The sequence below is a fragment of the Bombyx mori genome, chromosome 13 (genome assembly GCF_030269925.1).
Source record: "Bombyx mori chromosome 13, ASM3026992v2".
Lineage (NCBI taxonomy): Eukaryota > Metazoa > Arthropoda > Insecta > Lepidoptera > Bombycidae > Bombyx > Bombyx mori.
Window position 1 is genome coordinate 12,221,539 of NC_085119.1, and position 27,940 is coordinate 12,249,478.

Sequence of the window (27,940 nt, forward strand, 5' to 3'; positions counted from 1 at the left end):
TTATACAGTAAAGACTGTTTCCTTCAAAGTCTTTAAGTCAAGTTGCCAAGTCATCAGAATTATTAGATTATGATAATCAAGTGCTTCTTCAGATTTAAACGTATAATCATTGTAGCTTTTTAACCTATAGCATCTGTGGAGGTGCACAAGTGTGAGAAAATATTACAAGTTTTTCAACAGAACACAACAGTATTTCCCCAGTTTCTCAGGCCGATTTATAAAGTCCATCGAACTCTCAATATATTCCCACCATTTTTTTAATCTCATCTCATTTAATTCGAATTCATAAGGAAATAAATTTCATTTCATTCATATTACATACCATTTTACTTTTTGTTAGAATACATATAAGTTCAGCTTTTGTTGTTCAATGAAAAATGAATTAATAAAGTTACAGATTAGGGATGTTGAAAGGGCCAAATATTTCATTTCTATAATTTAACCGAATTTTGATGGACTTTGGTTAACAAAAAAAATGCATGTACGAACATTTTTACAAAAACTTTTAAAACAATCGAAATGAAAGATTATCTGAAATCGAAACATCTGAATCAATTAAATTTTCGTTTCATTGTAATAGAAGATGTCGATACTTTATTACTTTTTCGAAATTTAGAATTCCATAGAAACACTAATAATGACGCAGTCTGGTAATATCGATTTTTTCGAAATAAATTTTTGTTCGGTTGCTTCATATCCCTATTTCTGAATGATTCACAAATGAATTTAAGCTTTATAACATTAACTTAAGATATAAAATTTGCATGCGTGTAAAACATAACCTAGAACCTAATGTAATATAAATATATATAATCATATATATAATCAAAATATAAATGATCAGCTGGAAACTATGGGAAAGTTTATGCAAATGTAAATAAATATAAAAGACAAAAAACTAATAAAAATGGTCAAATTAACCTTCCTGATCAGTATTTCAGTGTTGACTTGTAATTTAATTTTAAGTGTACGAGTATACAAACGTGCAGATATACTTAAACTAAGGTACCTACGCTTTTTTGGTAAATAGTATCTTTGTTTATAGTCATTGGCCCTTGATAACTGCTTAATTCCCATTTATTTCAGAGAGGAAGTACGTGAAATGTTTCAACATGCATACGACAGCTATTTAAGATATGCATATCCTTATGACGAATTACGTCCATTGAGCTGCGACGGTGTTGATACCTGGGGCAGTTACTCACTCACCCTCATTGATGCATTGGACACGCTTGCCATTATGGGAAACTATAGTGAATTTAATCGAGTAGTAGATATAGTACTACAGAAAAGACACTTTGATGCAGACATTAACGTTTCAGTGTTTGAGACGAATATTAGAATTGTTGGCGGTTTATTGAGTGCTCATTTACTGTCACATAAGTAAGTATTATTTAATATTTCATCTGCAGGATGATAGTTTATTCAATTGTTTGAAACTTTTGTGGATAACTTTTATAAACTTTTCAATAAGTTCTCGATATTTTACCATTGTTGCAAGTGCCATGATCACGGGTAGACTAGTCTCGTCCAGTTAAATAATAGCTTTAAAATTTGTATAGTAATAGCTATAAAGTTTATCAAAAATCTTTGTCAGTTGTAAATTTTTAGAACTGGGATGAAATTAGAACCAGGCTGGCCATGCAATGGTCCTTTACTTCGTTTAGCTGAAGATGTAGCACAGAGACTAATAGCTGCATTTGATACAACTACTGGAATGCCTTATGGAACAATTAACTTGCGATCAGGTGTTCCACCTGGGGAAACTAGTATCACATGCACTGCTGGAGTTGGTACATTTATAATTGAGTTTGGTACTTTGAGTAGACTGACAGGAGATCCATTGTATGAAGAGGTAAGTTGAGACATCTATATATTAATATGTGAAGCAAAAACTTTGTATCCCTTTTTACGAAAATTGCGCGGACGGAGGAGTATGAAATTTTCCACACTTATAGAAAATATAGAGAAGTAGTGCACAATGCTAATATTTTTTTTAAATAATGCATAAAAGATACATCATCAAATCAATAAAGAAAACATTACACACACTACATACCATGTATTTGATGCACACACGCATGCATACTATTTATTGTCAAACTTTTGTTCCTGATGTATGTTGTCAAATTGAAAATAGATTAAATATTGTTTGTCTTTGTTAATATTTTTTCTTCTTCTTCTTCTTTTAGATAATTTGGCTCCAACGCCTTTGGCATTGATTTTGCCAATGTCAAAGTATTTACAAAAATGACAGGTGCTTAGAGAGGGAAAAAATTACTAAATCTAAATACAAGTAAATTTGGTCGGTTTTTCCATACGCGAATCTGTGGTTTTAAGAACAGCACAAACAAATATATGTTAGACTAACTACTTTAGAGATAAATATTATTAGCAGATAAAAATTTACACAGAATATTTACATGTTTAGAATAGACTAAAGTTAATAAACAATTAATATTAATAGGTCGGGGAATGTCATTGGGAAGGATATCATAAAGAGGGGATACGATATTGGGGCAGTCGAAGAAAATGTGATCCAGGGTACCCTCATCTAATCCACACTCACAAAGAGAATGGTCACGGACTCTAATTTTGGCAAGAAAAACAGGGGAGCAAACATGGCCAAGTCTAAGACGGATTATAGCTGAGACAATTTTTTTAGGAAGATGGCAGTGGGAGGAAAACCAAGGCTTAGAGGGCAGGGTCGGTTGCAAGTTACCATAATGCTTACCTACTGACTGACGAGAAATCTGCCAGCTTTCATTCCAAGATTGAAGCATATCAGATTTTGCCAGAGAATGTAAATCTCGAGGAAAAATTTTGTTATACTTATTACAGCCCATAACAACAGCCTCCTTGGCACAGGAGTCAGCAAGCTCATTCCCACAAATTCCGCTATGACTTGGGATCCAGACGAGAGTGACATCAAGTCCGGAGCAGTGACATTGAAACAGAGTTTCTTTAATTTTTAATATAATTTCAAAATTGACTTTTGAATGCGATGGAAATTTAGTTATGTCTTGAAGACAACTTAAGGAGTCCGAAAAAATTACCGATTTACTTAGACCGCGGGTTTTAATAAAAAGAGCTGCTTCTAAAAGAGCAACAGCTTCACCAGAGTATACAGAGGAAGTCTGAGGGAGTTTGTATTTTAGGGAGATTTTAAACTTGGGGATCCATACCGCAGCACCTACAGGACCATTTTGGGATAGTTTAGATGCATCAGTGAATAGGTGATAATGATTAGGCCATTGTAGTTGTACTATGTTCTGAAATTGTAAATTTGCTTCTGGGGAGTCTTTATGGATCCCAATATTCAAGAAGGTAGTGGGACGAAATAAAAGACAGTCAAAAGAGAAAAGAAAGAGGGGGAATTTATCATATTGAAAAATTGGAGAAGCTAAATTTTGCAGTTTCTTATACGAGTTGACAAGAGGAGGTACAGATTTATGACGCCAGTATCTAGAGGTTTCGGTCAGTTGAGCAAGTTGGGAAAGTAGAGCTAAAAGGGGGTGGTTTGAGAGAGAAATTACTTTGTAGAAAAATCTATCAGCTAGAAACTGTCTACGCAAGGCTAAAGGAGGTTCAAAACATTCAACTTGTAGGGCATTTATAGGGGAAGATTTCATGGCGCCAGAGATGATTCTGAGGCATTTTGATTGAATACGATTTAGTTTTGTAAGTGCCATTTTATTACAAGGCTCCAAAACAAAGCAACCATAGTCAAAGTGACTTCTAATTAAAGCATTATAAAGAAGCTTCTGGCTGTAAGGATGTGAACCCCACTTAACACCGGAGAGTGCGCGTAGAACATTGATGCTCTTCTCAACTTTATTGCAGATATAGTTTAAATGGTGAACACCGGAGAGTTTAGAATCCAAGAGAATGCCCAAAAACTTAACTTTACTCAAGACTGGAATAGATTGGTTACAAATTTCAATATTTATTTCAGGGATAACTCTCTTACGGGAGAAAGCAACCGCAGAACATTTAGGGATGGACAGGGATAAGCAGTGATCATTCAACCAAGAATTCAGGTTAAACAAAGCAGAATTTAGACAATTGCAAGCTTGTGAGAAAGAATTAGATATGGTATAGAGGGCAATATCGTCAGCATATTGGAGGATACGGCAAAAACGGTTCACAGTAGTATCTAAAATAGCAGTGTAAATATTATAAAGCAGAGGACTGAGAACAGAACCCTGAGGCAGACCTTTCCAGGTCCGATGAGAAGAATTTTCACCTAAGATGCGAACTATAATAGATCTGTCATAAAACAAATTGAAGATAAAATTCACAATTCTAGGAGGCATATTCAGGTTAATAAGTTTTTGTCTAAGTAAATGAAGGTCGACATTGTCGTATGCAGAGGAAATATCTAGAAAAACTGCTATAACATGACGATTTTGAGAGAATGCAACACGAATATCTGAAGTGAGGAGGCTCAGGCTGTCCAATGTTCCGTAACCTCGTCTAAAGCCAAACTGACTATTAGGGAGAATAGACCTGTTTTCAACTATCCATTCTAGACGATTTTTTATCAAATGTTCCATAATTTTAGCTAGCACACTCGAGAGAGCAATAGGTCTATATGAACAAGATTGAGCTGGATCCTTGCCTGGTTTTAGAATTGGGATTATCAATTGAGTTTTCCATGAGGCTGGAATAGAACTGGAGAGAAATATATGATTTAAAAGATTTAGAAAGATTTTTTTAGAAGAGTCAGATAATTTTTTTATAAAAGAGTACGGGAAGCCATCTATACCTGGGGCTGAATCTCGGAGGTTGTCAAGAACACAGCATAGTTCTGCAAATGAGAAGCTGGAATTCATGGGGTCATTAGAGGCGGAGGAGGGAATTAAGGGACAAGGTTTAAAAGGCACAAAGGGTGGGCAGAGTTTGGAGATAAAATCAGGAAGCCAAGACAAGGAATTAGAATTAATATTATTATCAGATTGTGATTTACGAAATGCTTTTATTTTTTTCCAAATCAAGGAGGCAGGAGTTCTTGGGGAGAGAGACTCGCAAAAATTACGCCAAGCAAGAGATTTCTTTTGTCGCAAAAATCTTTTAGAGATGGCCGAAATTTTCTGAAATTCTAGGAAATTCTCTAAAGAGAGAATTTTAGAAAATTCAGACTCAGCCTCCTTGCGTTTTTGGACTATTTGGGAGCATTCAGCATCCCACCATGCTGGTGAGGGAATTTTATTTGAAGCTGAATTCTTTAAGGGAATGGTTAGTTCGGCAGCGGAGGATAAAATGGAACAAAATTCTAGGTACAAAAATAGAGTATTTTCATCATTTGCATCAGGAAGAGATTCAAGATTATTTTGAACTAAAGATGAATACTTTTGCCAGTCGGCCTTGTTAAGTCTGAATTTCAAAAGGGGTTCATATGGAATTGAAGATGGGATGGAAGAATCGGCTAGAGTTAGTAATATTGGAAGATGATCACTGCCATGGGAGTTGGACAGAACAGACCAAGAAATCGAGTTAACTAAAGAGGGAGAGGACAAGGACAGGTCTGGGGCACTTGGACTTTGGGATGGGGATACTCTACGGGTGGGAGTTCCATCATTAAGTAGACACAAATTTAATTCATCAAGTTTATCAAGAAATAATGAGGAATTTGAGTCACATAACTCAGAACCCCACATTGTATGGCGTATATTAAAATCTCCTAAGACTAAGAGAGGACATGGAAGAGAGGTTAAGAGTGTCGAAAATTCTTGAACAAGGTTACTGTTAGGGTGAGGGATGTACACTGAGACCACTGTGATGTTAAAGCAGCGAACTGCCACAATGTTAATTGCTGAGGAATGAGGAGGAAGGGTAATGCGAGAAAAAGATATATTTCTTCTGACCAAGATAGCAGTTCCTGCCCAGCCGTCGTCTCTGTCATCGCGGAGACACGAGAACCCGGGCACCCTAAGCAGAGTATCCGGTCTCAACCATGACTCCGCAACAGCAAAGAGGACAGGGTTATATTGATTAGATAGATAAATTATTTCTTGTTTTTTATTTCTGATACTACGACAGTTCCATTGTAGGACCTTCGTCATTATGCTTTGGTTGAGAGTTGAGGAGACTAGAGATTAAAGCGTGAATCTGAATCAAGACGTTGTTCGGTAGTATATCATTGAATTTTGATAAAATATTTAGAAGCAGCATTGACATTAATTCCGCGAGATTATCATTTGTAGCAGGGGCACAGGGGGTGGGAGTGCTAAGAGCACAACCATTGGGTAAACAAGAGTTAGGAGGGCTAATAATATCGTTGTGAGCATGACGATCATAAGACTTGGAAAGTATTGGTTTAGACGATTTTTCAATAAAAACAGTTTTTTTGTATGAAGTTGACGGAGTATGACGAGAAGATGAGGGAGAGGAAGACGGGAGGGTATTCGAAGATGGAGCTGATCGGCTCAGGAAGATAGGTTTTTGGGGAAGAGAAGAATTGGCAACATCGGCATAGGAGGTGCGGACTGAAGGAAATCTGCGAGCTGCCTCAATATAACTAATATTTTCTTCAGACATAACCATCTTAATTGATCTTTGACGGGCATGTTCGGGGCATTTCGGGTCAGAGGCGGGATGACAACCAGAGCAGAACAAGCAGGTTATGTTATTATCTGAAACACTACAAGAATTACCTTCATGGGGGCCTGCGCATCGAGAGCAGCGGGCTTGCGATCGACATTGATCACGAATGTGCCCAAAACGACAACACTTTAAACACTGAATAGTGGGAAGAGTGTATATGTTTACAGGGAGGGAAACGCTGCAACAATATACATGTTTAGGAAGAACTTGCCCAAGAAAAGAGAGGACAACTGTACCCGTCGGTTCCCATACTGTTTTTCCATCTATTTTCTTTTTCTTATTCATTCTTCTGGCTTTAATGACGGTGGTTGAAACAGACCGACACTCAATCCATGAGACTAGGTCCTCAAGAGACCACTCTACAGGAATTTGTCTCACGACACCCATCCTGGTAACTTGAAAGCGTGGAATAATTGCTGACAATTTGTTAGATGAAAGTAATGGGTTTGTTAAAAATGAATTCGCTTCGTTATATGTTTTAAAAATAATAGCAGCCCTATTTCTACCCATGTTTTTAATTTCATCTATCCCTGAGATCTTACCATTGTAAATAATTTGAGCAATTTTAAGGGTACGGGTGTGGTTCGAAACTGGGGCAAAGTCACCATCTGAACGAGATACATGGACAACAAAAGGGCCAGAGTCAATTTCAGAGTAATTAAGAACTGAATTGTTATCAAAACCTGGCCGGGTGTAGGTATGTTGATTAGAGGCAGCTGCCGGTAAATGTGGAGCTGATCTTTTTTCTGGGACGCTTAATACGTCTTCCGCAGGGCGTTTTTGTGAAGCTTTTACAGGAGAATTAAGTATTAGAGAAAGATCGTCCATCTCTGAATCTAAAGAAGACCTCCCTCTGTCCGGCGGGACATTTTCGCCCACCGAGGACGACATTGACATAAAAAATACACTTACCAGTTAAATGAAACTTAAACTAATCCACCACCAACAAAAATAGGGCAACACAATTCTTAAAAACACAGAAAAAACGGGAAAAACACTAAAAATAATCGAAACGCGTGTGATCTGACAGATGTCCAACTACCCTCTCTCGTTAATATTTTTTATAATATTCCAATTGATTATAGTCGAATTTCGACTACTGCGGGACCTCTAGTTATAGTAAAACCACAAAATGAATTCACTCACCAAGTTTAAATTTGTGTTGTTTAATGAATTTTTTAAACTGAAAACAACTGATTGACAACTTATGTGATTTAATTAAAAATACGTTATGAACTAAGCTTTTGTTACAATTACTTAGTGACCTAATTTCTTGTTTCTAATCTTAATGATAATGAAATGTTGAATTTATGTCAATCTTAGTAATTTATATTATTGAATGAGATTATTATTATTGAATCATAAACATTTTACTAAATTTTACTAATAATATATGTTTACACTTTAATACTTTAAAGTTAAAGTGTTTACCATACCGTAAAATTATTCATACTAAATTGTTAATAAGTTTAAATAAAAAAGTATAAAAAATTGATAGCTGTTTCTTATTAGGTAGCTTATAATGCTTTGAAAGCCTTATACCATCATAGATCACCAATTGGTCTCCTTGGCAACCACATAGATGTGATGACTGGACGCTGGACAGCTCAAGATGCTGGAATTGGTGGTGGAATCGATTCTTATTATGAATATTTGGTTAAAGGTATCATACAACACTTATAATCTAACATAATAGAACTTAGGCAATAAAATATCATCAGTTATAATAAAAATAATATATGTGTGCTGTAAACGTGCCACATTATATAGATCAAACATTAATTAGAGATATTCGATTAAATCAGCACATAGGACTCTGGGCACTTGCCATTTAATGTGCCAAAACAGTAGCCATTTTTTATTTCGAAATACCCAGCAGTTGTGAATGTCATAGTTAAATGGGGATATTTTCAGAGTAAAATATGTATAAGCCTAAACCATCCTAAACAATCATTATCTCCAAATACATTTAACTATTATTGTTGTAGCATTTTTTTTTTAAATTGCTTGTAATTTTAATGAACTAAACACAAACAATTACAATAATTTTCAGGTGCCATACTACTAGAGAAGCCAGAGTTAATGTCCATGTTCTTAGAAGCACGTCAATCTATTGAGAAGTACCTGAAAAAAGATGATTGGTTTGTGTGGGCCACTATGTTGCGTGGGCACGTCACCTTACCTGTCTTTCAGTCTCTTGAATCATATTGGCCAGGTCTTTTAAGCCTCATAGGTACAGTAAATTACTTTCTCAACTACCTATAGTAAATTAACCTGTTTATAGTTTTCTATTTTATATTGAAACACAAGTGCATTTATGGTAATTGTTTCCTTGTTATCTTTTTTATTTAGAGTTAGTACTCTAAATAATTTAATACTCTAATGGTTCAGAGCTACTATTACTATAGTATGGTAAAGGCATTTAATCTGTAAAATAGTCATACTTCACTGTCTGATAGTTGGAATGTCCTATATAAATGTATTTGAGATTTCGAATCTAATCTCAGGGTGGACGAGCCATGAGCTATTTTCTGTTTAGTTTAATAAAAAAAGCTTTTGAATACATTACTCGTTTGAAACAATGTTGACAATAAGTTGAAACTAAAGTGTTTCTATTTAAATCATATGGGAGGAATTTTAGGGCAGCTCCCCTAATGGATCTGATGAGTCACGTTTGCGCGTTCACTGCTAAGTTTTTCATGGCGCCACCATTTCTAGGTGTCTCTGCAACGTTCTGAGCGTGTGAAATTTTTGAGGTCTTGAATGATTTAAGCAGTGGTCACAAGTTATTTGGTAGACAAAGCTAAGTAGTTTTCTAAAACGTTTGATGTCCTCTCATCTTCATATTACTTCTCGGCCTTATAACGCAATAAAATGTTAGCGTTCTTGTTCGATGTGCAATTAACCCATAGGCACAACCCACTTTTTGCCGATTCGATGCCTGCTGGGCCCCGTGAGCTCGCCCACCAGTCGTGGTGAATTCCTTCAAGGAACTATTCGAACCATAACTATATATTATAACTTCAATTCAAAGCTACAAGCTGCTGGCACATAGGAAAAAAAAAAGAAACAAAAATTGTTCACATAAAAAATATTTTGTTCATCAGGCGAAAGTGACGCAGCGATGCGCATAATTCACAACTACCACAGCGTGTGGCGCCAATATGGATTTACACCTGAAGTGTACAATCTCGGGACGGGTGAGGCGTCTTCGTCACGCGAGAGTTATCCCCTACGACCCGAACTCATAGAGTCAATCATGTATTTGTACCGAGACACCAGAGACCCTATACTGTTGCAAATGGGCGAAGATATTCTGAGGAGCATACAGCATAGTGCCAGGACACCGTGTGGGTATGCAACGGTGGGTTATTTGATTTATTTCAAATTAAGTACCTTGTTCAAGTACATTATTCATAATCAATAGTATCTAGTATTGTGGTATATAATATATCTGTCTGTACTTGTAGTATATATACTTGTGGTCGAACCCTTTGGTTAGAGCTCCGCGAGCTCACCTACTCGGTCGATTACGCTGGCATAACTTCTAAACCTACCAAGACCAAGGCTACTAAGCTTAAATTCTCGAAATGTCACTATTAAAATGCAGGATAGCCGACATTCCACTACTGGGTTAGGAACTCTTGTGAGCCCACACGGGTAGGTACCACTACCCTGCCTATTTCCGTCGTGAAGCAGTAATGCGTTTCGCTTTGAAGGGTGGGGAAGCCGTTGTAACTATACTGAGACCTTAGAACTCATATCTCAAGGTGAATGGCGGCATTTACGTTGTAAATGTCTATGGGCTCCGGTAACCACTTAAGACTAGGTGGGCTGTGAGTTCGTTCACCCATATAAGCTATAAAAAAATAAAAATAAAAACCCGTTGATAACTGCGAACTCGTTTATCCAGTCACTTCCTCACGCTATAAATGCTGTCATCTTCAGATAAAAGATGTTCGTGACCATCGTAAAGAAGATCGCATGGAATCGTTTTTCTTAGCCGAAACCACAAAATACCTGTACCTACTGTTCGATCCGGATAATTTCATTCACAACCCTGGGGTCCGCGGTACTGTCATCGACACACCTAATGGCGAATGCGTGGTCGACCTTGGCGGATACATCTTCAATACAGAAGCACATCCGATTGACCCTAACATGCTGTATTGCTGCCATGAAGCTAGACAAGGGTGAGCTTTATATTGACTTAAATTTCATATCGGTGTGCACAACAACAGCGCCCCTAGCGGCAAACGTACTCCATACAAATTTGAGTTAACTTTTACGCTATCGAGAACGTTAAAAAACTCGCGCTAAGTACACAGATCAAAAGATAAAAAAATATTGCACTTTATTGTCGAAGGAGCTCACAGCCCACTTTGTACAAAACTGTTATCGAAGTCAATTTCGCAAGTCGCAAAATCCAAAGAAGTTTTTAAATAAATTACGTGTTCCAATTTCAAAATAATTAACTCTTTAATTAATTAAACTTTGAAAAAAAAAGATAAGTTTTTGTGTAACAGTATTTATGGCCAGACTAGTTATAGTGTATAAAAAACTCGTAAATCAGTTTTCAGCAAGTATTTGCAGCAGCAAGTGTACAGTATCTCATAATAAATAATAACGTACCTATGTCAAATCTATCTTTGTCTGAACTTACTCTGACATACAAAATATCATAACCAAAACCCAAATACGCTAAATGTATCATAATGTGAAACTGAATAATATTATAAAGTTTCCTTGTTATTTTCAGTATAAATATCAGCGAGGTTTACAGTATATACCAAATTTTGGAAGAAGAAGATAATATAAAATTTATGACTATGATAGAAGCGAACACCAATGAAACTAAGATCACTCAATCGAACAACAACAATAATGAGAGTGCAATAGAAAATAAAACAATTGACCACACAGAACCGAAGGAAAGATCAGATGAAAACGAGCCTGAACAAAATCAAGTATTGATAAAAACTGAATCGAGAACCGGATACGTCAACCTCGACGGAACGGAAAGGGAGAACGCAAACGAATCAAACCTCAGTGATCTTGTTAAAGAGACGATCAATAAATATTACAACGACACTATAAATGCCGAAACACAAGAAAATGTTAAACATTCAGCCGAAGAACCAACGGCAGGATCGTCGCAAACCGTTGAAGTGGACGACATAATCGTGCCAGAGAAATCGGAGGTGCAACTGCCAAGCGTCACGAAAACGAAAGAAGTAATGAACATGCTGCCAAAAGTTATACAAGACTTTTTGAACAGCGATTGGAAATCGAAACCGAAATGCGAACCGCAGAAGATGTTAGAAAGGATACGTAGAGAACAGAAGTATCCAGATCACCCGGATGTATATAAGTACGAGTTATTATTGACGCCGGCTCCGTCGTTTCTACAAAGAATATCGTTGGCCGGAGAGTTCTTAAATAAGAAGCAACTGGAGTTGTGATATTTTGTTCGACTGATTAAGTTTATAGGGGGATTTTTTATTTTAATTATTTATTGGTATTTTCATTAAAATATTTATTCTGTTTAGTTTTTCTTTTTGTTACTTAAACTGAGCAGACAAAAGTTAGAGGATATTCTCAATGCTGTTTCCCAATGTAATGCATAGTTCGTGGTACCGAATTCTTTAAAATCACAGCTGCCCCTACGAGCCGCAATACTATATAAGTACTTTCACCTATAGCAATACTATAAACTTTCAACACGGGAGTTCAACCATGAGAACTTCGATAATTTGTCACAATGATCACCTCATAATATTACTACTAATAGTACTACCTCTTAGAATTATATTATTAAAAGGTACATCGAAAATATTCTTAAACTGATGGGAATATATTTGCCGTGTGAATTATTAAGGTTTTTATAAATAAGCAAAGTTTACATTATATACTCGTATAGATAGATATCGATAGAAGAAAAGTAAGCGTTTTTACACGACATATCGAATCCTTCCGATCCACTATCCGTGGTTTTAGGTAAGCTAAGCACCGGTCACCGTCCTCGTCGAACCCGTCGAATGCGACGAAGGGTTCGGCGAGCCAATTAACCCGCAGACACAGGTCACTGAGTTACGCGTGGGATCGTCTCAGTGGGTCGCGTTTCCGATCCGATGGTAGATTCTGTGAAGCACTGCTCTTGGGCTAGCGAATTCGCCAGGTTAGTGCCCCATGAGCTCACCTACACGTTCAGAGGTTACTAGAATAGGTAGAAATAAAAAAAAAACGTTTTTCGTGATCTAAATCGTGTTGTCTTTCGAGTTGCTCTTGAGATAATTCTTTCTTAAAAATAATGTCATTTTTGATGTACCAAACACACATCTTTCTGGATATGTACGTTTTATCAAAGAGATTACGAACGCTACGCTAGATGTAGGTAGTTAAATCAGATTCAAAAGCAAAATGACAGAAGTACAATTTTGACAATGAACCAAAGCATGTAAATTTTAAATTTTCGTATCATTAAAAAAAAAAACAATACAAAAATGCCGAAATTTTATCCGGATATTGGCAGTGTTCCGGAGACTCAAGAGATTTCGCCCGGTGTTACGTGTGAGGGCTCCATGTTTCGCTTGATGTTTGTCTTATCATGACCGATCTGAAAACTACTCCTTCAGAAGAAAATACATTATTGACTAAAGGATATAAACTAACAAAATTTGTTGGCGAAGGTGCATACGCGAAGGTGAGCACGTAAACGTACCTTAGGTATTAGTAGAAATTAATTTAAGTACTGTATTTTGATACAGAATTCAATTCGTTTAAAACAGCAAATTGCAATAGCTGACGACAAAGAATTGGCGTGACAATTCGTGGGAAGTCATTCGGTTTTGTTAAAAATATAACGGTGCTCGCATTGGCTACTACAATAGCTGATCTGGTTGGTCATGACATAGGTACATGATTGCCGAAAATGATTTAAATATCTATCACTTATTTTGTTGTTCGCTTACGTTACAGGTATATTTAACTGAATATTCTAGTAAAGAAGATTCACATAAATCAACGCTTGCTTGTAAAATTATTGAAACGGCAAAGGCCCCAAAAGATTTTGTTGTAAAATTTTTGCCACGCGAAATAGATGTGCTCGTGCGCTTGAATCATCCGCATCTGATTCACGTGCATAGCATATTTCAGAGGAAAACAAAATACTATATTTTCATGAGGTACACGGAAAATGGTGATTTACTGAGTTATATACTAAAAAACGGGTGCGTGTCTGAAAATCAAGCTCGCGTCTGGACTCGACAACTTGCATTGGGACTACAATACTTGCACGAGTTAGAAATCGCTCACAGAGACATCAAATGCGAGAACGTACTGTTGACGGCGAATTTTAACGTGAAATTATCTGATTTTGGCTTTTCCCGTTTCTGTGTTGAAAGCGACAATCAGCCTGTCTTAAGCGAAACTTATTGCGGTTCTATGTCATACGCTGCACCAGAAATACTACGCGGAAAACCGTATTGCCCGAAGCCAACGGATTTATGGTCCTTAGGCGTCGTACTATTTGTAATGCTGAACAAATCAATGCCATTTGACGACACGCGTATGAGAAAACTTTATGAACAGCAAATGGGAAAGAAATATCGCTTTAGATCGCGCGTAGCTAGTATACTCTCGCTCGAATGTAAGACTGTTGTAAAGCATTTGTTAGAACCGGATCCAGGACTCCGACATTCCGCTACCAATGTTCTCGACTCTGAATGGATTGCTATGGATAGTAGATTAACCAGTAAGTATAGAAATATATTAAATACTAGCTGAACCGGCAGATTTCGTAGTGCCTCAATCGATAACTAAAATACCTAAACTTTTGTATAAAATAAACCTAAAATAAACAAAAGGAATCCGTCCGTCGGGGGACACATCAAAGGGAAAACAAAATTGTTATTTTTATTTGATTCCGAGCATTTTCATATTTGTCTTTCCTTCCTTTCAAACCTTCTCTGGACTTCCGTAAATAATTCAAGACCAAAATTAGCCAAATCGGTCCAGCCGTTCTCGAGTTTTAGCGAGACTAACGAACAGCAATTCATTTTTATATTTAGAGAAGATAGAAGATAGATATACATTTCTTGTCAAACGAACCTTATGACCTCTGTTCATTGACAGCTTTAAACGCTGTTGAAGCTGCTGCCTTAAAACGTGCCAAAGAAGATCGTCGAAAATTATCGGATGTCCACAAACATCCTCCAAAGAGACAAGGGGATATATTAGAAGGACCGACTCGTGAGTCCGCTTTCAGAGTGAGTACTATTTGAAAATATATATTTTTGAAATTCTGTCTTTAACTTCGTGAAACTAATGTAGCAAATTGATTTCTTAGGCCAGTGAGATGATGAAATCGCTTGCTAACGTTACATCAAAATATAAAAAACAAGAGTAGATGGAGTCTAAAGCGAAGGTAAGTTTGCATGAATAATTAATCAATGAAATTATAATCGATTATTTAATCAGATTAACTAATAATTGAGTTTATATCTAGTATCATCATATTGAAGAAGAATTAAAATTGACCTGCTCAGAACAATTGACTCTTGCTTCAAGAGGTTACAAAATCATCAAAAAAGTCAATGAAGGATCTTATGCAAAGGTAAAATTTTGATTATGAATCGCTGACAGACCTTGTAGGATTTACAATCTAAATATCAATAATGATAAAATAGGATAAGTTTCGATCAACAATAGCGATAGAATAGCGAGCTATTAGTAGAGTCGTATTCTGCATGCCGCTTACACGAGCCGCGCAAAATTATCTGTCTGACCCATACAACTAGGTATATTATTTGTGTGTGAAAGTTCAAATTTCAGTACTTAGCTTTCGCTGTCCGATTCCAAAGTATCATATCGACGCTTGAAAGGCAAACGTGACTAAGCGACAATGCGTGAACTTTACAGTAGAATAATTTCAAGTTGAATTATTTATTTATTTATTTATTTATACTTTATGCACAAAACAAAACTTGTACACAGGCGGACTTAATGCCATGGGCATTCTCTTCCAGTCGACCATAGGGTGGACCATAGGGTAATTACCCGAAAACATATAATTTACGTAAACATACAATTTATTTTAATGAATCTAGCTGTAGTAGAATCTAGCTAGTAGCTGTAGGATTGAAATGATTTTAATAGACCTAGAAATATATTTTTTTTGCGCATCGAATATAGTTATTGCTTATCATTTATGTACAAAGCAGTTATTGTCGCTTAGTCACGTTTGCCTTTCAAGCGTCGATATCTTAAATATAGAACGTATATAGTTTAATATTTTCAAAGAAGATTAATAATTCTTCTTTGAAATATCATACTTGCTTCTGCCCGTGCCTTCGCCCCCCTAAAAAGTATTATTTCTAAGATGGAAATTTTATCCAAATCCGTTCAATGAGCTCTGTTTGTTTAGTAAAAAGAAACCACGATAAACCTCAAATAAACCACATATACATACTAGGATTCCAAACTACATTGGAAACAGAGCCTGAATGTCTTTGAACTTTAAAAACGCGACAAAGAAATCCTTCATCTATGTTGCCCAAATCGCAGCGAAAGGGTGAATTTATTGAAATACCGATCAGAACACTACATAGTACGATCTATTTTGAGATAGTACCTACTTATGTGCAGCACTCTCGAACAGTCAACGTATAGTCATGTGAAAATCATGGAATTCCTTGATAAATTCCTGCGACTTTCCGCGTTTGTCCCTGAAGTTTATGGACAATGGCCATTGTCAACAATAGCTGTTCTTTACGTAAATGGTAATCCGTAAAATAAGCGAAGACAATTTCAATATTATCACATTGAACACAGATGAAAAACCCTTAAGAAACCTTTTTAGAACAAAAATACTTTACTATTAATACTCTGCTCCTTTATTTAAAATCACGGTAATGAAACTACATATTACCGCGATCTAAAGTGGATTTCATCAAACTTTAAAATAAAACAATTCAACAGGTATACTTAGCGGAGTACAGAAATGCCAGTAAAAACGATAAGCTCTCTATATTGGCTTGTAAAGTAATCGACACCAGTACTGCACCAAGAGATTTTGTGAAAAAGTTTCTACCGAGAGAGATAGAGATGTTAATAAAACTAAGTCACCCACATTTAGTTCACACTCACAGCATCTTCCAAAGGAGGTACAAGTATTTCATATTCATGCGTTACATGGAGCGCGGGGACTTGTTGGAGTTTGTTTTGCAGAGAGGCGCTGTGCAAGAAGACCAGGCTAGGATATGGACGCGGCAACTCGCCCTAGCGATTCAGTATATGCACGAACTCGAAATAGCTCACAGGGACATAAAGTGCGAGAACGTTCTACTGACGGCCAATCAGAATGTGAAATTATCCGATTTTGGTTTCGCTCGAATGTGTGTCGATAAGAAATTAAATGAAATACGCAGTGAAACTTTCTGCGGTTCCTTATCGTACACAGCACCCGAGATATTACAGGGGACGCCGTATTTACCGAAACCGACCGACGTTTGGTCTCTGGGAATAGTCGTTTATGTTATGTTAAACAGAGCGATGCCTTTCGAAGACAAACACATCAAGCAACTGCACCAGGCACAGATTAATAAGAACTGGAAGTTTAGATCACGCTATATCGACACCATCTCCGATAATTGTAAACGGCTGATTGGACTTATGTTAGAACCGAATCATCAGAATCGTCTCAAAATATACGATATAGTTAATAGCGAATGGATCGCGATGGATTCCCGTTTATTAGGTAAGATAGTTAATATTTGTAAACACTCATTTACCGTGCAAAAATAAATCGCGTTCTAACTTATTGACAGAGTGGACTCCGCAAGAAACTTTGGCGTATAAGAAAGCACGTGAGGAGAAAAATAAGTTACATAAAACTGTGGAAACTGTTGAATTACCAGGATCCAGCAAGACAGAGCACAAAGTTTGTTTACCAGACTCTCTTGTAGAAAATAATTTAGACGGTGCAGCTTCGACGTCTTCTTATGTACGATAAGTTTCTTATTCTGTTTACCCTGTTTCGTTGTTATGTTGAAATAAAACTCTATATTCAGGATGAATGATACATAAAACCTACTTTTTTCAATATTGAGTTATGATGTAAGTGTTAAAAATCAAGCTGACAAATCAGTATTTGACAACGAAATTTAGCACAGTGACAGAATTATACAAAAAACATGAATGAAAACATATAAATAAAATGAAGATTAAACGGAAAATTAAACAGTATGTTTACAACAAATGTAAAAATGAAATTGCACAGAACAACATGACCTAAGAAAAAATGGGGGGCGGCGATAAGATAGACCTTAGCACAACACAATCGGACATAGCCGTTTTACAGGAAAAGGGATTCATACTAGAAAAAGTTATCGGAGAAGGTTCTTACGCTAAGGTAATTTAACTATTCTGTAATCAATCTTTCTATATTTGATTAGAATTCCCATAACTTGTGTTCATTTGAAGGTTTACAAAGCCACTCATATGGTAGACGAGACCCGGCATTCAATAATGGCCTGTAAAGTCATCGACACAGCTAAGGCGCCCAGGGACTATCTCACAAAGTTCTTGCCTCGCGAGCTAGATGTTCTGATACGCATCAACCACCCTCACATCGTGCACGTGTCCAACATATTTCAACGTCGCGCTAAATACTTTATTTTTTTACGATTTGCTGAAAACGGCGATCTGTTGGACTTTCTCACTCAAAACGGGGCAATACCGGAAAATCAAAGCAGACTGTGGATGCGGCAAATCATATCCGGCCTTCAATACATTCACACAATGAACATAGCTCACAGAGATCTAAAATGCGAAAACGTTTTGGTCACGGCCAATTATAATGTTAAAATAACTGATTTTGGATTTGCACGTAATGTGCGTCAACGAGATAGAGACGTTCTAAGCGAGACGTACTGTGGTTCTCTTTCGTACGCCGCTCCCGAAGTACTAAAGGGGGTGCCTTACATGCCTAAACTGGCCGATATGTGGTCGATCGGCGTTATACTATACACCATGCTCAACAAAGCTTTACCTTTCAACGAAACGTCCGTCAAAAAGCTGTACGAAAAACAGGTAATATACTTTTTAATACGCTTTCATTAACTTCAGACGTATGTATGTTTGTAACGGAATCTTTGAACATGATTTTGACCCCCTTCAAAACGTCGGATTAACTCGAAATTTGGTATACTTATTAAGGACCGATGATAATTCAATATTTTAAAAAATATATTGAAAAAAATGAAATTCAGCTGAAAAATAAAAAATAAGTAATAGTGTAAAAAAACTTAAAAATTACACTTTTATATAAAATCCAACTAGAAAATAGAAAATAAATTTTAATAAATTTGAATTAAAAATAGTGTAAGGAAAAATGATTTTATTCTTAAAAAAGCGTGGGCTGCTTTTCAGGATATTATCAAAATAACCCTTCTACTCATATCTGTTCATAAAATATATAACTACTGATACCATGCAACCCACACTTTTTTTACAATAAAATAATTTTTTCTTACACTATTTTCAATTTAAATTTATAAAAATTTATTTTCAATTTTTTTGTTCGATTTTCTATAAAAGCGTAATTTTTTTGTCTTTTTTAATTTTTTTTAAATCAATTATTATAGACCCTATTTGTTTTAGTTTAATGGTCAAAACGAGTGTTTAATGAGTTCTTTATTTTACGATTTTTATCCATTCGAAATTAAGACAATAATAATAGACAATATAGGTATATAATAATAGGTAATATAAGTACAGTAATCGGCACGAGTCGTGAGCTCTCGACAAAAGAGTGGGGGCCGTCTGCGCATCGTACACTTTGGGTAAAGTTAAATGGATCACTCATGTATTTAATATAATTTGAACTTTACTCTTAATAACGCTATAATGCTGTGGGAAAACAGGTAATGCGCAAGTGGCGGTTCCGTACGACCGTTGTTAATCAGTTATCTACGGAATGTAAAGAGCAGGTGACGCAGTTGATGGAACCCGAGCCTAAATCTCGACCCACGGCAAGCGCTGTGTTCAACGGAACTTGGATAGGCATGGACTCGAGGCTTGCCAGTATGTAGTGAAGACAATTAAATTGATATTCAAATACCAAAAATGAAGCCGTCAGTCAAAGACAATTAAATTTATATTCAAACATCAAAAACTGAGCCGTCAATCAACCGCACTATTTTACATTTTAAACTACTTTTACGGTTTAATCTCTCGCTTTTTACTGTAATTATTATAGTATTATTTTCTGATGTTTCGAATATTTCAAGGTTTCCGTGATCTATGTATTATACCTACATACACGAAAGAAAAACAAAACAGACTCGAGATTAAAAAGTGGTTTTAATAATTTGGTCTCAGACTCACGAAAACTGAAGAAAATATGATTTTACAGCTTATTATTATTAGTAGCTAGTTCGCGTTTTTTTTGAAGTAATGGACGCTATTCTGATGGTGATGCTCAAATTGCTAAAAATTATTGAATATGGTCATTAAATACTGGTCATTAAATATCTAGTTCATTTAAATGATTGTTGATAAACAATTTTCAATGCTCTAATATTTCAGAACTAACATTTTTGGAGGAATCCCTATTAAAGCAAGCCCACGAAGAATCGCAAAAAAGAGATAATAGTACAGAGGAAGATAGTGAAGTGGAAAGGATAGCCGAACTGCGTCGCAAAGGACGCGGTAAAGGTAATTTCAGCAAGAATTTAAGTCGTCGTCGCCTAAAGGATAAGACGTCCGGTGCATTCGTATCTAGCGATGCAATGATGTTCGAATCCCGCAGGCGGGTACAATTTTTTCTAATGAAATACGTACTTAACAAATGTTCACGATCGACTTCCACGGTGCAGGAATAGCATCGTATAATAAAAATCAAACCCGCTAAATTATAATTTGCGTAATTACTGGTGGTAGGACCTCTTGTGTAGGAACCACCACCCCGCCTATTTCTGCCGTGAAGCAGTAATGCGTTTTGGTTTGAAGGGTGGGGCAGCCGTTGTAACTATACTGAGACCTTAGAACTTACATCTCAAGGTGGGTGGCGCATTCACGTTGTAAATGTCTGGGCTCCAGTAACCACTTAACACCAGGTGGGCTGTGAGCTCGTCCACCCATTTTAGCAATAAAAAAAGAATATATTAATACGGGGGACTTTTAAATGTTTATGATTTGCAAAAAGTTTAATTAACGATTAGATCACTTTTTCAAAGTACACTACGGTTTTTTTATGAAGGAAGAATTACTGGTGGTCCGAAAGCTTTTCCAGTTTCACCGGAATAGGTACTGCGGTTTTATATCTCGCTCATTCCTTTTATGTTGATTGTATAGTGGATAGTTGCTAAATGGAATTGCCACAAGATACCTTAGCTGTTCTCAATAGGACATAATATTATCGAGAATTACCAGTAAATCTTTAGGTCGAAATGCCCGTCGAAATATCAATTTAAATTGGTGTTACATTTGAGTCGACTATTATCAAAGCCGGCAATCTGACTTTTGGACAATGATTGGTAAATCAGAAAAACGAATTATTGACTTTGTATTCCATTGGCAGTCACAAAACTCTTCGGAACGACATCTTAGATAAATAACAGGTTAACTATTAACCTTTATTTAATGCAGGTTTTGAACCGTATTCTTTGAAGGAGACGATTATATTCAAATCAATCTGTATTGACATATCAATAAAAATTTTTTGTCCAAATGCACAGATTGCCACCTTTGATAATAGACGACTCATTTGTTCTTTGTTGTTTGTTCTGTTCTGTTCATCATTGTTTTTTTGTGGGAAATCCATCAAGACGTATTTAATTTTTTTGTTCAAATCACGCTCTGTTGAAGAAGCGCGAAAGTTTAATGTCCAAAAGAGAACTTAAGACAGAACGACAATATAAACGAGTTTTATGAATTCACTCATATTAAAACTTTTGTTTCGTGTTTCAGAGGGCTTGAAAGTATTGAAAAACGTTGACGCCAATTACGCTAAATCTCTATATTTATTCGAAAATAAGGATTGAAAATAATGAAAATCAGGTTTTGTGTTCATCCATTATTTATTTTTAACTTTTTTACAGATTACATTTGATCTTAAGGTATCGTAAAAATGTTTAAATACATGAATTGTAAAAAAGGTTGGTTTATTTATTTAATGGTTTTTAAAATAGGACCATCAGTTTCAATATGTTGAATTATAAAGCTATGGAAGACAAGGGTAATCATGTAAAGGTATATTATTGTTCATTACATTTTGGCACGTTTCGATAACGGGACTATACTAATTAATAAATTACGATATGATTTAATAAGTAGTGTAAAATGCTCCAAAAAATTTAAAACTGAACAGATTAGGCCCATTGGCCTGCGAAGCTATAAAACTTAGCGATATTAATCGGCGATATGAGCTTTAATTTTATTTGTCAACATTCTGTTATTTGTGCACAAGTTCATGATAGTAATGGATTGAAAATCGATACTTTTTTTAAATATCACATTGATTTGCGCGGAAGCATCGTGTTTGAAAATCGATTTTTGTTTCAATCTATTAAGTTTTAAGCTATTCGCTGAGGTAAAGGTAAAGATCAAAAAGTTAGAACATAAATCGGCACGTCTATCGGTACCATCAAAAACTTGCACGCGGAACATAAAATGTCAGTTATTCGTTTAAGATAAATCTTAAATAGTTAAGAACAACATTTTTATAAATACAATCCCTCAAATACTAACAATGATAAATATATTATAGTGAATAACTTTACAGTTCCCTCAATATTCTATAATATATAAATATTATAAACGGTTATAACCCTTAATACTAAATGAATAAATTTTAGAAAATTGAAATGAGACCAGAATAATATTGTCACCTTTCAGTCGTTTCCTAATTAGCTACTTAATTTATTTATCAGTATAATAAAGTGCTAAGTACCTTTAAAATATATATTAACGAAATAAAAAGTTTGGGAACATATAGTTTAGTTATAAATTATTAAGAATCAATACAAGGGGTTACAGTTGCGTTCAGTAATAGTTTAGAAGTTTAAATTTTTTTTATGAAATATGTATGTATGTTAGCACTACAAAATGTGTATTATATTAATTGATGGGCAGCTTAGTTATGTAAGAGCATCTACATTGGAATGTCTATTACAAATTATGTGATATCGGTTTTGTGCACATTTCACCAAGTTTCATTCACAACACAAAAATAAATATTAATTATATTCAGCATTCACTTTATAACACTAAACTATAACATAAGTTAAAATAATTTTATTTTTTTTCAATAAACGATCCTACATACGTTACTTAACACGATAGATATTTTTGGCAGTCGCACCAAATGTTAATGCGTTTTATTTTTTACTATAGGGTGTACCTTGGACTCGATAAACAAGGATAAATAGTAGTGACATAAATTAACAAAGAATTTTTAAGATTTTAATTTCAAATTTTAGCACCAAATAAAATACTATAGTAGAGTAGGGTTAGCGCAATTTTATTTAATATGACGTTAAAATGTTAAAATTCCTTTGATAGGACGAATTTATGAAATGCGTTTTAAATGTTGCATTATATATTAGTTGGTCATTACAAACAAACACGCCTACGTTCTTATGTCGGATAATTTTCGCCTTTTTTCATTTTCAATTCAGCCGTGCAATTATCTTTAACGGCAATTTTCGCTTCACAGATTCCCCCCTCTTAAATACATGTCTTAAATAATTTTTCAATAGAGGATATATTATCTCTTTATTCGAATTTGTAGTATGCTTTCCGACTTTGCGTAGTTAGCAAAATTATACTGTGGTCATATTATACAGGGTGTACCGTAGTTGAACCGAAAGTAAAATGAATATTTAGTAATAATAACCACATTCTTACTGCTGCAGATTCGATATCTTGCAAGAAATAAGAACCAAATACATAATGTTTCCGACAGTTTACAAGACCGACCCAAGAGATAAAGGTTCGTTCAATGGAAGCGAGTTTGGTTTCGTCATGTTTCGAAAAGATAAAACACAATCTTACAGTTTTTTTTTTAAATAGCATAGTCGGAACATTTATATCGCTGGGCCAACGAAATCCTTAAACGATTAATCGATATTATATCGATATACAGTTTGCGTATTGTTATATCATTTCGATTCGGTGGTGATTTAATAGCACCCTGTAGATGCTTCAAGCGCCTCGTAAACGATCAATTGTTTGTCAACTTATTTGACAGCATGCAGCTTTGTTTGACGTATTTGATGGAAATCTTGACTGTCGGCGTGTTTGACAAACAAGTTTGAACGTGTATGGGAGTGTTTGTCAAACAAGATCTCAATCAGTGCTCGACACGACGTCTTTGTTACGGCGAGGAGAAAACCGAAGTTTAATGAACTTGTTTGATCTTTGGTGTTTGATCGTTTAAGCTGTCGTTTAATGAAAACGTAAAGTTTGACAAACAAATTTGATCGTTCACAGGGAGCGTTAGTGATCGTTTATTTACGTGTAGTTCGGTCCAAGGCATGTGCGGAGCGCGGTCAGTGCGCACGCGCGGCGTCACGCGGGGGACAGACAGCCGACGCGACGCCCGCCGATACCGCTGACTTTACTCTCATCGTCTGTAATCATAGTTTACGTCGTTATAATTATATATCACGTTCCACATGTAGACAACTTTTTAATATAGACAATCTCTCACTACGTTAATAAACAAAGATTAACGAAACTGCAGACTTTATGAGAAAATACTACCCTTTTTTAATTATTTGGGAAACCAATAGTACAAAATAAACATAGATTATTGAAAAAAATAGCCAAAACAATAACAAAACATGTTTCCACTATCAAAATCACATAATATAAATAGAGAATGAATATGAATGATGTTTATTTAATTTGAGCTGAAAAATTTGTTGATGGCGTCTTATGAAATGGAGAACGAGAACCAATAATTATAGAGACGCAAAAAATTTAAAAAATGGAACATTCAAATTATCCAATATGGCGTCGCTGTTAAACAATTTCTTGTGCACTGGCTATGTTTAGCTACTAGCTTATGATTACACTATTGATTGTTATTCGTTGTTACATTAACAACCAGCAATGTACGTTGTAAAAATCTGATTACAGTAATCCAGAGGCTGTATTTATTAATAAAAATTGTAAGTAAAATTAACTCAAAAGAAAGAAAACCCAAACCAAAGATATTACCAAACCACCATTGAAGTTAAAAGCATTTTGATTAAACAAACTACCAAACTTTAAACTGTTAAAAATAATGAAAATTAACAATAAAATGTATACGGCCACATACCATTTGCGTTTCTTCTGATTAATACGTTTTTCTCCGTGGCTGATACGAATTCGTTAAATCAATAGAACTCTGACCTTTATGATATTTTTTTTCACTAATTATTTCATTTTATTTTTTTATTGCTTAGTTTGTGGACGAGCTCACAGTCCGCCTGGTGTTAAGTGGTTACCGGAGCCCATAGACATCAACAACGTAAATGCCGCCGCCCACCTTGAGATACGAGTTCCAAAATCTCAGTATAGTTACCGCGGCTGCCCCACCCTTCCAACCGAAACGCATTACTGCTTCACGACAGAAATAGGCAGGGTGATGGTACCTACCCGTGTGGACTCACAAGAGGTCCTGCCACCAGTAAGAACCAATTAAAATCATTAATACTCTCTTATGGAGCGGCGACGATAGTGATTACCGAAGTCTACATACAAAACTTAAACGCCATCTTTAAATCAAATTTCGACGGTAAATAAGGAATAGTCCAACCTTTACACCGAGATATATTCGCGGGTCAAGTAGCAAAATGTTCATAAGCATGTTCATAACAATGCCAATATTTGTGTTGGCAATTTTTTTTTCTACCTAAGCTGATGGCCTAGAGAGACCATATCAGCGTCGCCGGGCTAGTAGGTGAGCTAACGGGGCTCAAGCCTGACGAGGTTGCTAACACTGACCCTAGCAAGAGCAGTGCTTCGCAGAATCTACCACCGGATCGGAAACTTGACCCACTGAGAAGATCCGGCGAGAAACACAGTGGGCTTTGGCGTACCGCTTGTGAAATATAGAATGGCGTGGTATGTGACGTGTGCATGTATATTAGTATTGTTAGTAGTGCGACTTACAGGCGATGTGGGCACGTCACCTGAGCACTCGTCGCCGAGGGGGCACACCAGTTCGCCTATCTCCAACTCCTCCTTGCTCTTCTTACGTTTCAACGAGAACTGACTTTTCTTTGGTACCTGAAATAGATCGGGAAATAGCATTGGTTAAAAGTGAAATGATCACGATGCACCAGCGAGCACACAATTAAAATAAAGTATAATACTTATAATGTACGATAATAGGGCAAACCATTTATATTATTATTGGAATTGGTTAAAAATTAAAAAAAAATAATTCGTAATTAACACTGCATACTTGTTAATATGTTGTATATGTCAATTATTTACAGTTACTTCGCTTTTATCCCCGTAAAAGAGATTTTAATAATATTGAAGAAACCCGGTGCAAATTCTGTTTGTTCCAAATCCTAACTATTTTCATGTTATTTTGTTGGATAACCAATCTGACTGATATCCGACTCGAAATTCAGTTAAATATATAGTCCTAATCTAATTAATTCGAATCTAGATACAATACGAACACACAATATTTCGAATACGTAATATTTGAACATCAAGAACGCTACTTAGTAGAAAGCATGAGACGATAATGAAAAATGCTGACAGTTAATGGAAATATACTTTTTACAGATAATTTAAAATATTTATATAGTAAATACCTTATATTTGGTTGTTGCTGTGAGCGGCTGGTAGCCGAGCGTCTGCTCAGCGTTTCTTTTCTGTTGGATCACATCTCTGCCTAAGAGATCGTTGAATCTAAAATATTGTAAATATAACAGTGAACTTTTTTAAATTTCACCAGGTACATTTTACCAGTTACGAGCCGTCAAAGGACTAGAACATTACGTAATAAAGAAAAATATGCCTATAAATATTTTGTACAGTTTTTTTTCTATTTTATTTTATTTATTAGGCACATAATACACACCACAAGCTAAAAAGATACATAAAAATAAAACAAGTAAAAAAAGCAAAATCTGGCTTGCAACATAAGCCAGGTTCGCACGATTAAGCAAGGCAAAATATGTATTGCATTTGTACACAACGATATACGACAAAACAACACGATAACGAAAACTAATCTAACTTATAATGTAAGGAAATAATTTTACTCACAATATACATTAAACAATTACATTACTTAACCTACTATTAATGTGGTGGATGCCCTTGGGAGTTTTTTAAAAACGTCACTAACCTACAAGTAAAGTAACATTTCTGAAGTAATAAAGTTAAACTATTATTTGTTTTTATAACACACCTCTGCGTTAGATGTCTCCGTAACAGCGTCTTGTTGGCGGGAATGTTCAGCAGCGCGGCCAGGAGTTCGGCGGTGAACCGTGGCTCCAGCAGCATGAGTCCGCCGTGGACGCCTGAGAGGTTTGGGACAGCGCTTCGATTAGCAGGGATACAAGGATGTATTTGTAATTAAATAAACGAAGAATCAATTGTATTCCAACAAATTATCGGATTACAATGGAACTTACATTGTAATTAATAGAAATATAAGGTTACTTGTTTCTCACGCAAATGTAAAAAGTAACGCACAAGTGATTTAGCAGAGACAGAACCGGTTACAGTCCTCGCCGAACCTGGCGCTTGCGATGAAGGGCTCGACGAGTAAATTAACCCACAGATACAGCCCATTGTGTTTCTCGTCGGATCTTCTGTGGGTCGCGTTTCCGATCTGGTAGTAGATTTTGCAAAGCGCTACTCTTACTAGAGCCAGTTTTAGTAACACTTCCGGTTTGAGCCCCGTGAGTTCACCTACTAGTTAAGGTTACGCTGAAATAGCCTCTCAAGGCTATCAGATTAGGTAAAAAAAAAAAAAAAAAATCCCCGACCTATTATAAAAAAAAACGGATTTATGTGTTATCTTGGAATTTACTTCAATTTGTATACCTATTCGTATCATATTCGTAAAAAATTATGGTAACGCCTCGCCTACTAGCTCGGTGAATCTAGAATAACCGAGGTTACTAGAATAGGTAGGAAAAAAAACCCAGTCGTCATGTTTAATGTTAGTCGCAGCACAGCCAGCTTCACTGTTAGTACAATAGTATTTTTTTTATTGCTTAGATGGGTGGACGAGCTCACAGCCCACCTGGTGTTAAGTGGTTACTGGAGCCTATAGACATCTACAACGTAAATGCGCTACCCACCTTGAGAT

At 35.8% G+C, this 27,940-nt stretch overlaps 5 protein-coding genes across 34 annotated transcripts in view; 4 read left to right on the forward strand and 1 right to left on the reverse strand.

Annotated features, from left to right (window-relative positions):
• The first annotated feature begins 607 nt into the window (after positions 1 to 607).
• LOC101743683 (ER degradation-enhancing alpha-mannosidase-like protein 2) lies at positions 608 to 12,154 on the forward strand. The gene is made up of 8 exons (XM_062671890.1): positions 608 to 1,005; positions 1,087 to 1,383; positions 1,612 to 1,855; positions 8,119 to 8,269; positions 8,660 to 8,839; positions 9,714 to 9,970; positions 10,555 to 10,799; positions 11,366 to 12,154. Exons 1-8 carry the CDS (start codon positions 908 to 910, stop codon positions 12,066 to 12,068), a joined length of 2,175 nt encoding a protein of 724 aa, XP_062527874.1. The 5' UTR covers positions 608 to 907; the 3' UTR covers positions 12,069 to 12,154.
• An 861-nt stretch (positions 12,155 to 13,015) lies between these two features.
• On the forward strand, positions 13,016 to 16,627 carry LOC101743542 (testis-specific serine/threonine-protein kinase 3). Of its 3 annotated transcripts, none has more exons than XM_062671897.1 (7): positions 13,016 to 13,309; positions 13,585 to 14,359; positions 14,740 to 14,873; positions 14,954 to 15,031; positions 15,113 to 15,220; positions 15,601 to 15,682; positions 16,585 to 16,627. In XM_062671897.1, exons 1-4 carry the CDS (start codon positions 13,214 to 13,216, stop codon positions 15,011 to 15,013), a joined length of 1,065 nt encoding a protein of 354 aa, XP_062527881.1. In that variant the 5' UTR covers positions 13,016 to 13,213; the 3' UTR covers positions 15,014 to 15,031; positions 15,113 to 15,220; positions 15,601 to 15,682; positions 16,585 to 16,627. The 3 variants fall into 3 exon arrangements, with proteins under 3 accessions (XP_062527881.1, XP_062527880.1, XP_021204778.2); XM_062671896.1 differs by having other exon boundaries at positions 15,601 to 15,655; XM_021349103.3 differs by lacking the exon at positions 15,601 to 15,682 and having other exon boundaries at positions 13,017 to 13,309.
• Positions 15,014 to 17,617, forward strand: LOC134200038 (testis-specific serine/threonine-protein kinase 1-like). Its single transcript, XM_062671959.1, has 4 exons — positions 15,014 to 15,031; positions 15,113 to 15,220; positions 16,585 to 17,362; positions 17,433 to 17,617. The coding sequence occupies exons 1-4, from the start codon at positions 15,014 to 15,016 to the stop codon at positions 17,615 to 17,617; spliced, it is 1,089 nt and encodes a 362-aa protein (XP_062527943.1).
• LOC134198663 (testis-specific serine/threonine-protein kinase 6-like) lies at positions 17,470 to 21,700 on the forward strand. Its single transcript, XM_062671895.1, has 6 exons — positions 17,470 to 17,608; positions 17,885 to 18,016; positions 18,088 to 18,696; positions 19,530 to 19,689; positions 20,194 to 20,322; positions 21,577 to 21,700. Exons 2-6 carry the CDS (start codon positions 17,906 to 17,908, stop codon positions 21,648 to 21,650), a joined length of 1,083 nt encoding a protein of 360 aa, XP_062527879.1. The 5' UTR covers positions 17,470 to 17,608; positions 17,885 to 17,905; the 3' UTR covers positions 21,651 to 21,700.
• Positions 21,668 to 27,940, reverse strand: part of LOC101743402 (liprin-beta-2) — a 39,380-nt gene continuing 33,107 nt past the window's right edge. For 16 of the 28 annotated variants that reach the window (XM_062671883.1, XM_012691820.4, XM_062671879.1 and 13 more), the window contains 3 exons: positions 27,032 to 27,143; positions 26,430 to 26,526; positions 25,041 to 25,887 (listed from right to left, as the gene is read on the reverse strand). In XM_062671883.1, coding sequence (XP_062527867.1) covers positions 25,630 to 25,887; positions 26,430 to 26,526; positions 27,032 to 27,143 — 467 coding nt within the window. In that variant the 3' untranslated portion in view covers positions 25,041 to 25,629. Of the gene's footprint in view, positions 24,240 to 25,040; positions 25,888 to 26,429; positions 26,527 to 27,031; positions 27,144 to 27,940 lie in introns of those variants that run through there. The other 12 variants (XM_062671886.1, XM_062671882.1, XM_062671888.1 and 9 more) reach the window with 2 other exon arrangements.

Bases quoted from the DNA above. Each gene is read 5' to 3' on its own strand.
- LOC134198663 (XM_062671895.1), top strand. From the start codon at position 17,906: ATGGGGGGCGGCGATAAGATAGACCTTAGCACAACACAATCGGACATA. The intron at 18,017-18,087 runs GTAATTTAACTA...GTTCATTTGAAG, and splicing joins GAGAAGGTTCTTACGCTAAG to GTTTACAAAGCCACTCATAT. The intron at 20,323-21,576 runs GTAATTTCAGCA...TTCGTGTTTCAG, and splicing joins TCGCAAAGGACGCGGTAAAG to AGGGCTTGAAAGTATTGAAA.
- LOC134200038 (XM_062671959.1), top strand. The intron at 15,221-16,584 runs GTAAAATTTTGA...ACAATTCAACAG, and splicing joins ATGAAGGATCTTATGCAAAG to GTATACTTAGCGGAGTACAG. The intron at 17,363-17,432 runs GTAAGATAGTTA...ACTTATTGACAG, and splicing joins GATGGATTCCCGTTTATTAG to AGTGGACTCCGCAAGAAACT.
- LOC101743542 (XM_062671897.1), top strand. From the start codon at position 13,214: ATGACCGATCTGAAAACTACTCCTTCAGAAGAAAATACATTATTGACT. The intron at 13,310-13,584 runs GTGAGCACGTAA...CTTACGTTACAG, and splicing joins GCGAAGGTGCATACGCGAAG to GTATATTTAACTGAATATTC. The intron at 14,360-14,739 runs GTAAGTATAGAA...GTTCATTGACAG, and splicing joins TATGGATAGTAGATTAACCA to CTTTAAACGCTGTTGAAGCT.
- LOC101743683 (XM_062671890.1), top strand. From the start codon at position 908: ATGGTCAAATTAACCTTCCTGATCAGTATTTCAGTGTTGACTTGTAAT. The intron at 8,270-8,659 runs GTATCATACAAC...AATAATTTTCAG, and splicing joins TTATGAATATTTGGTTAAAG to GTGCCATACTACTAGAGAAG. The intron at 10,800-11,365 runs GTGAGCTTTATA...TGTTATTTTCAG, and splicing joins TGCCATGAAGCTAGACAAGG to TATAAATATCAGCGAGGTTT.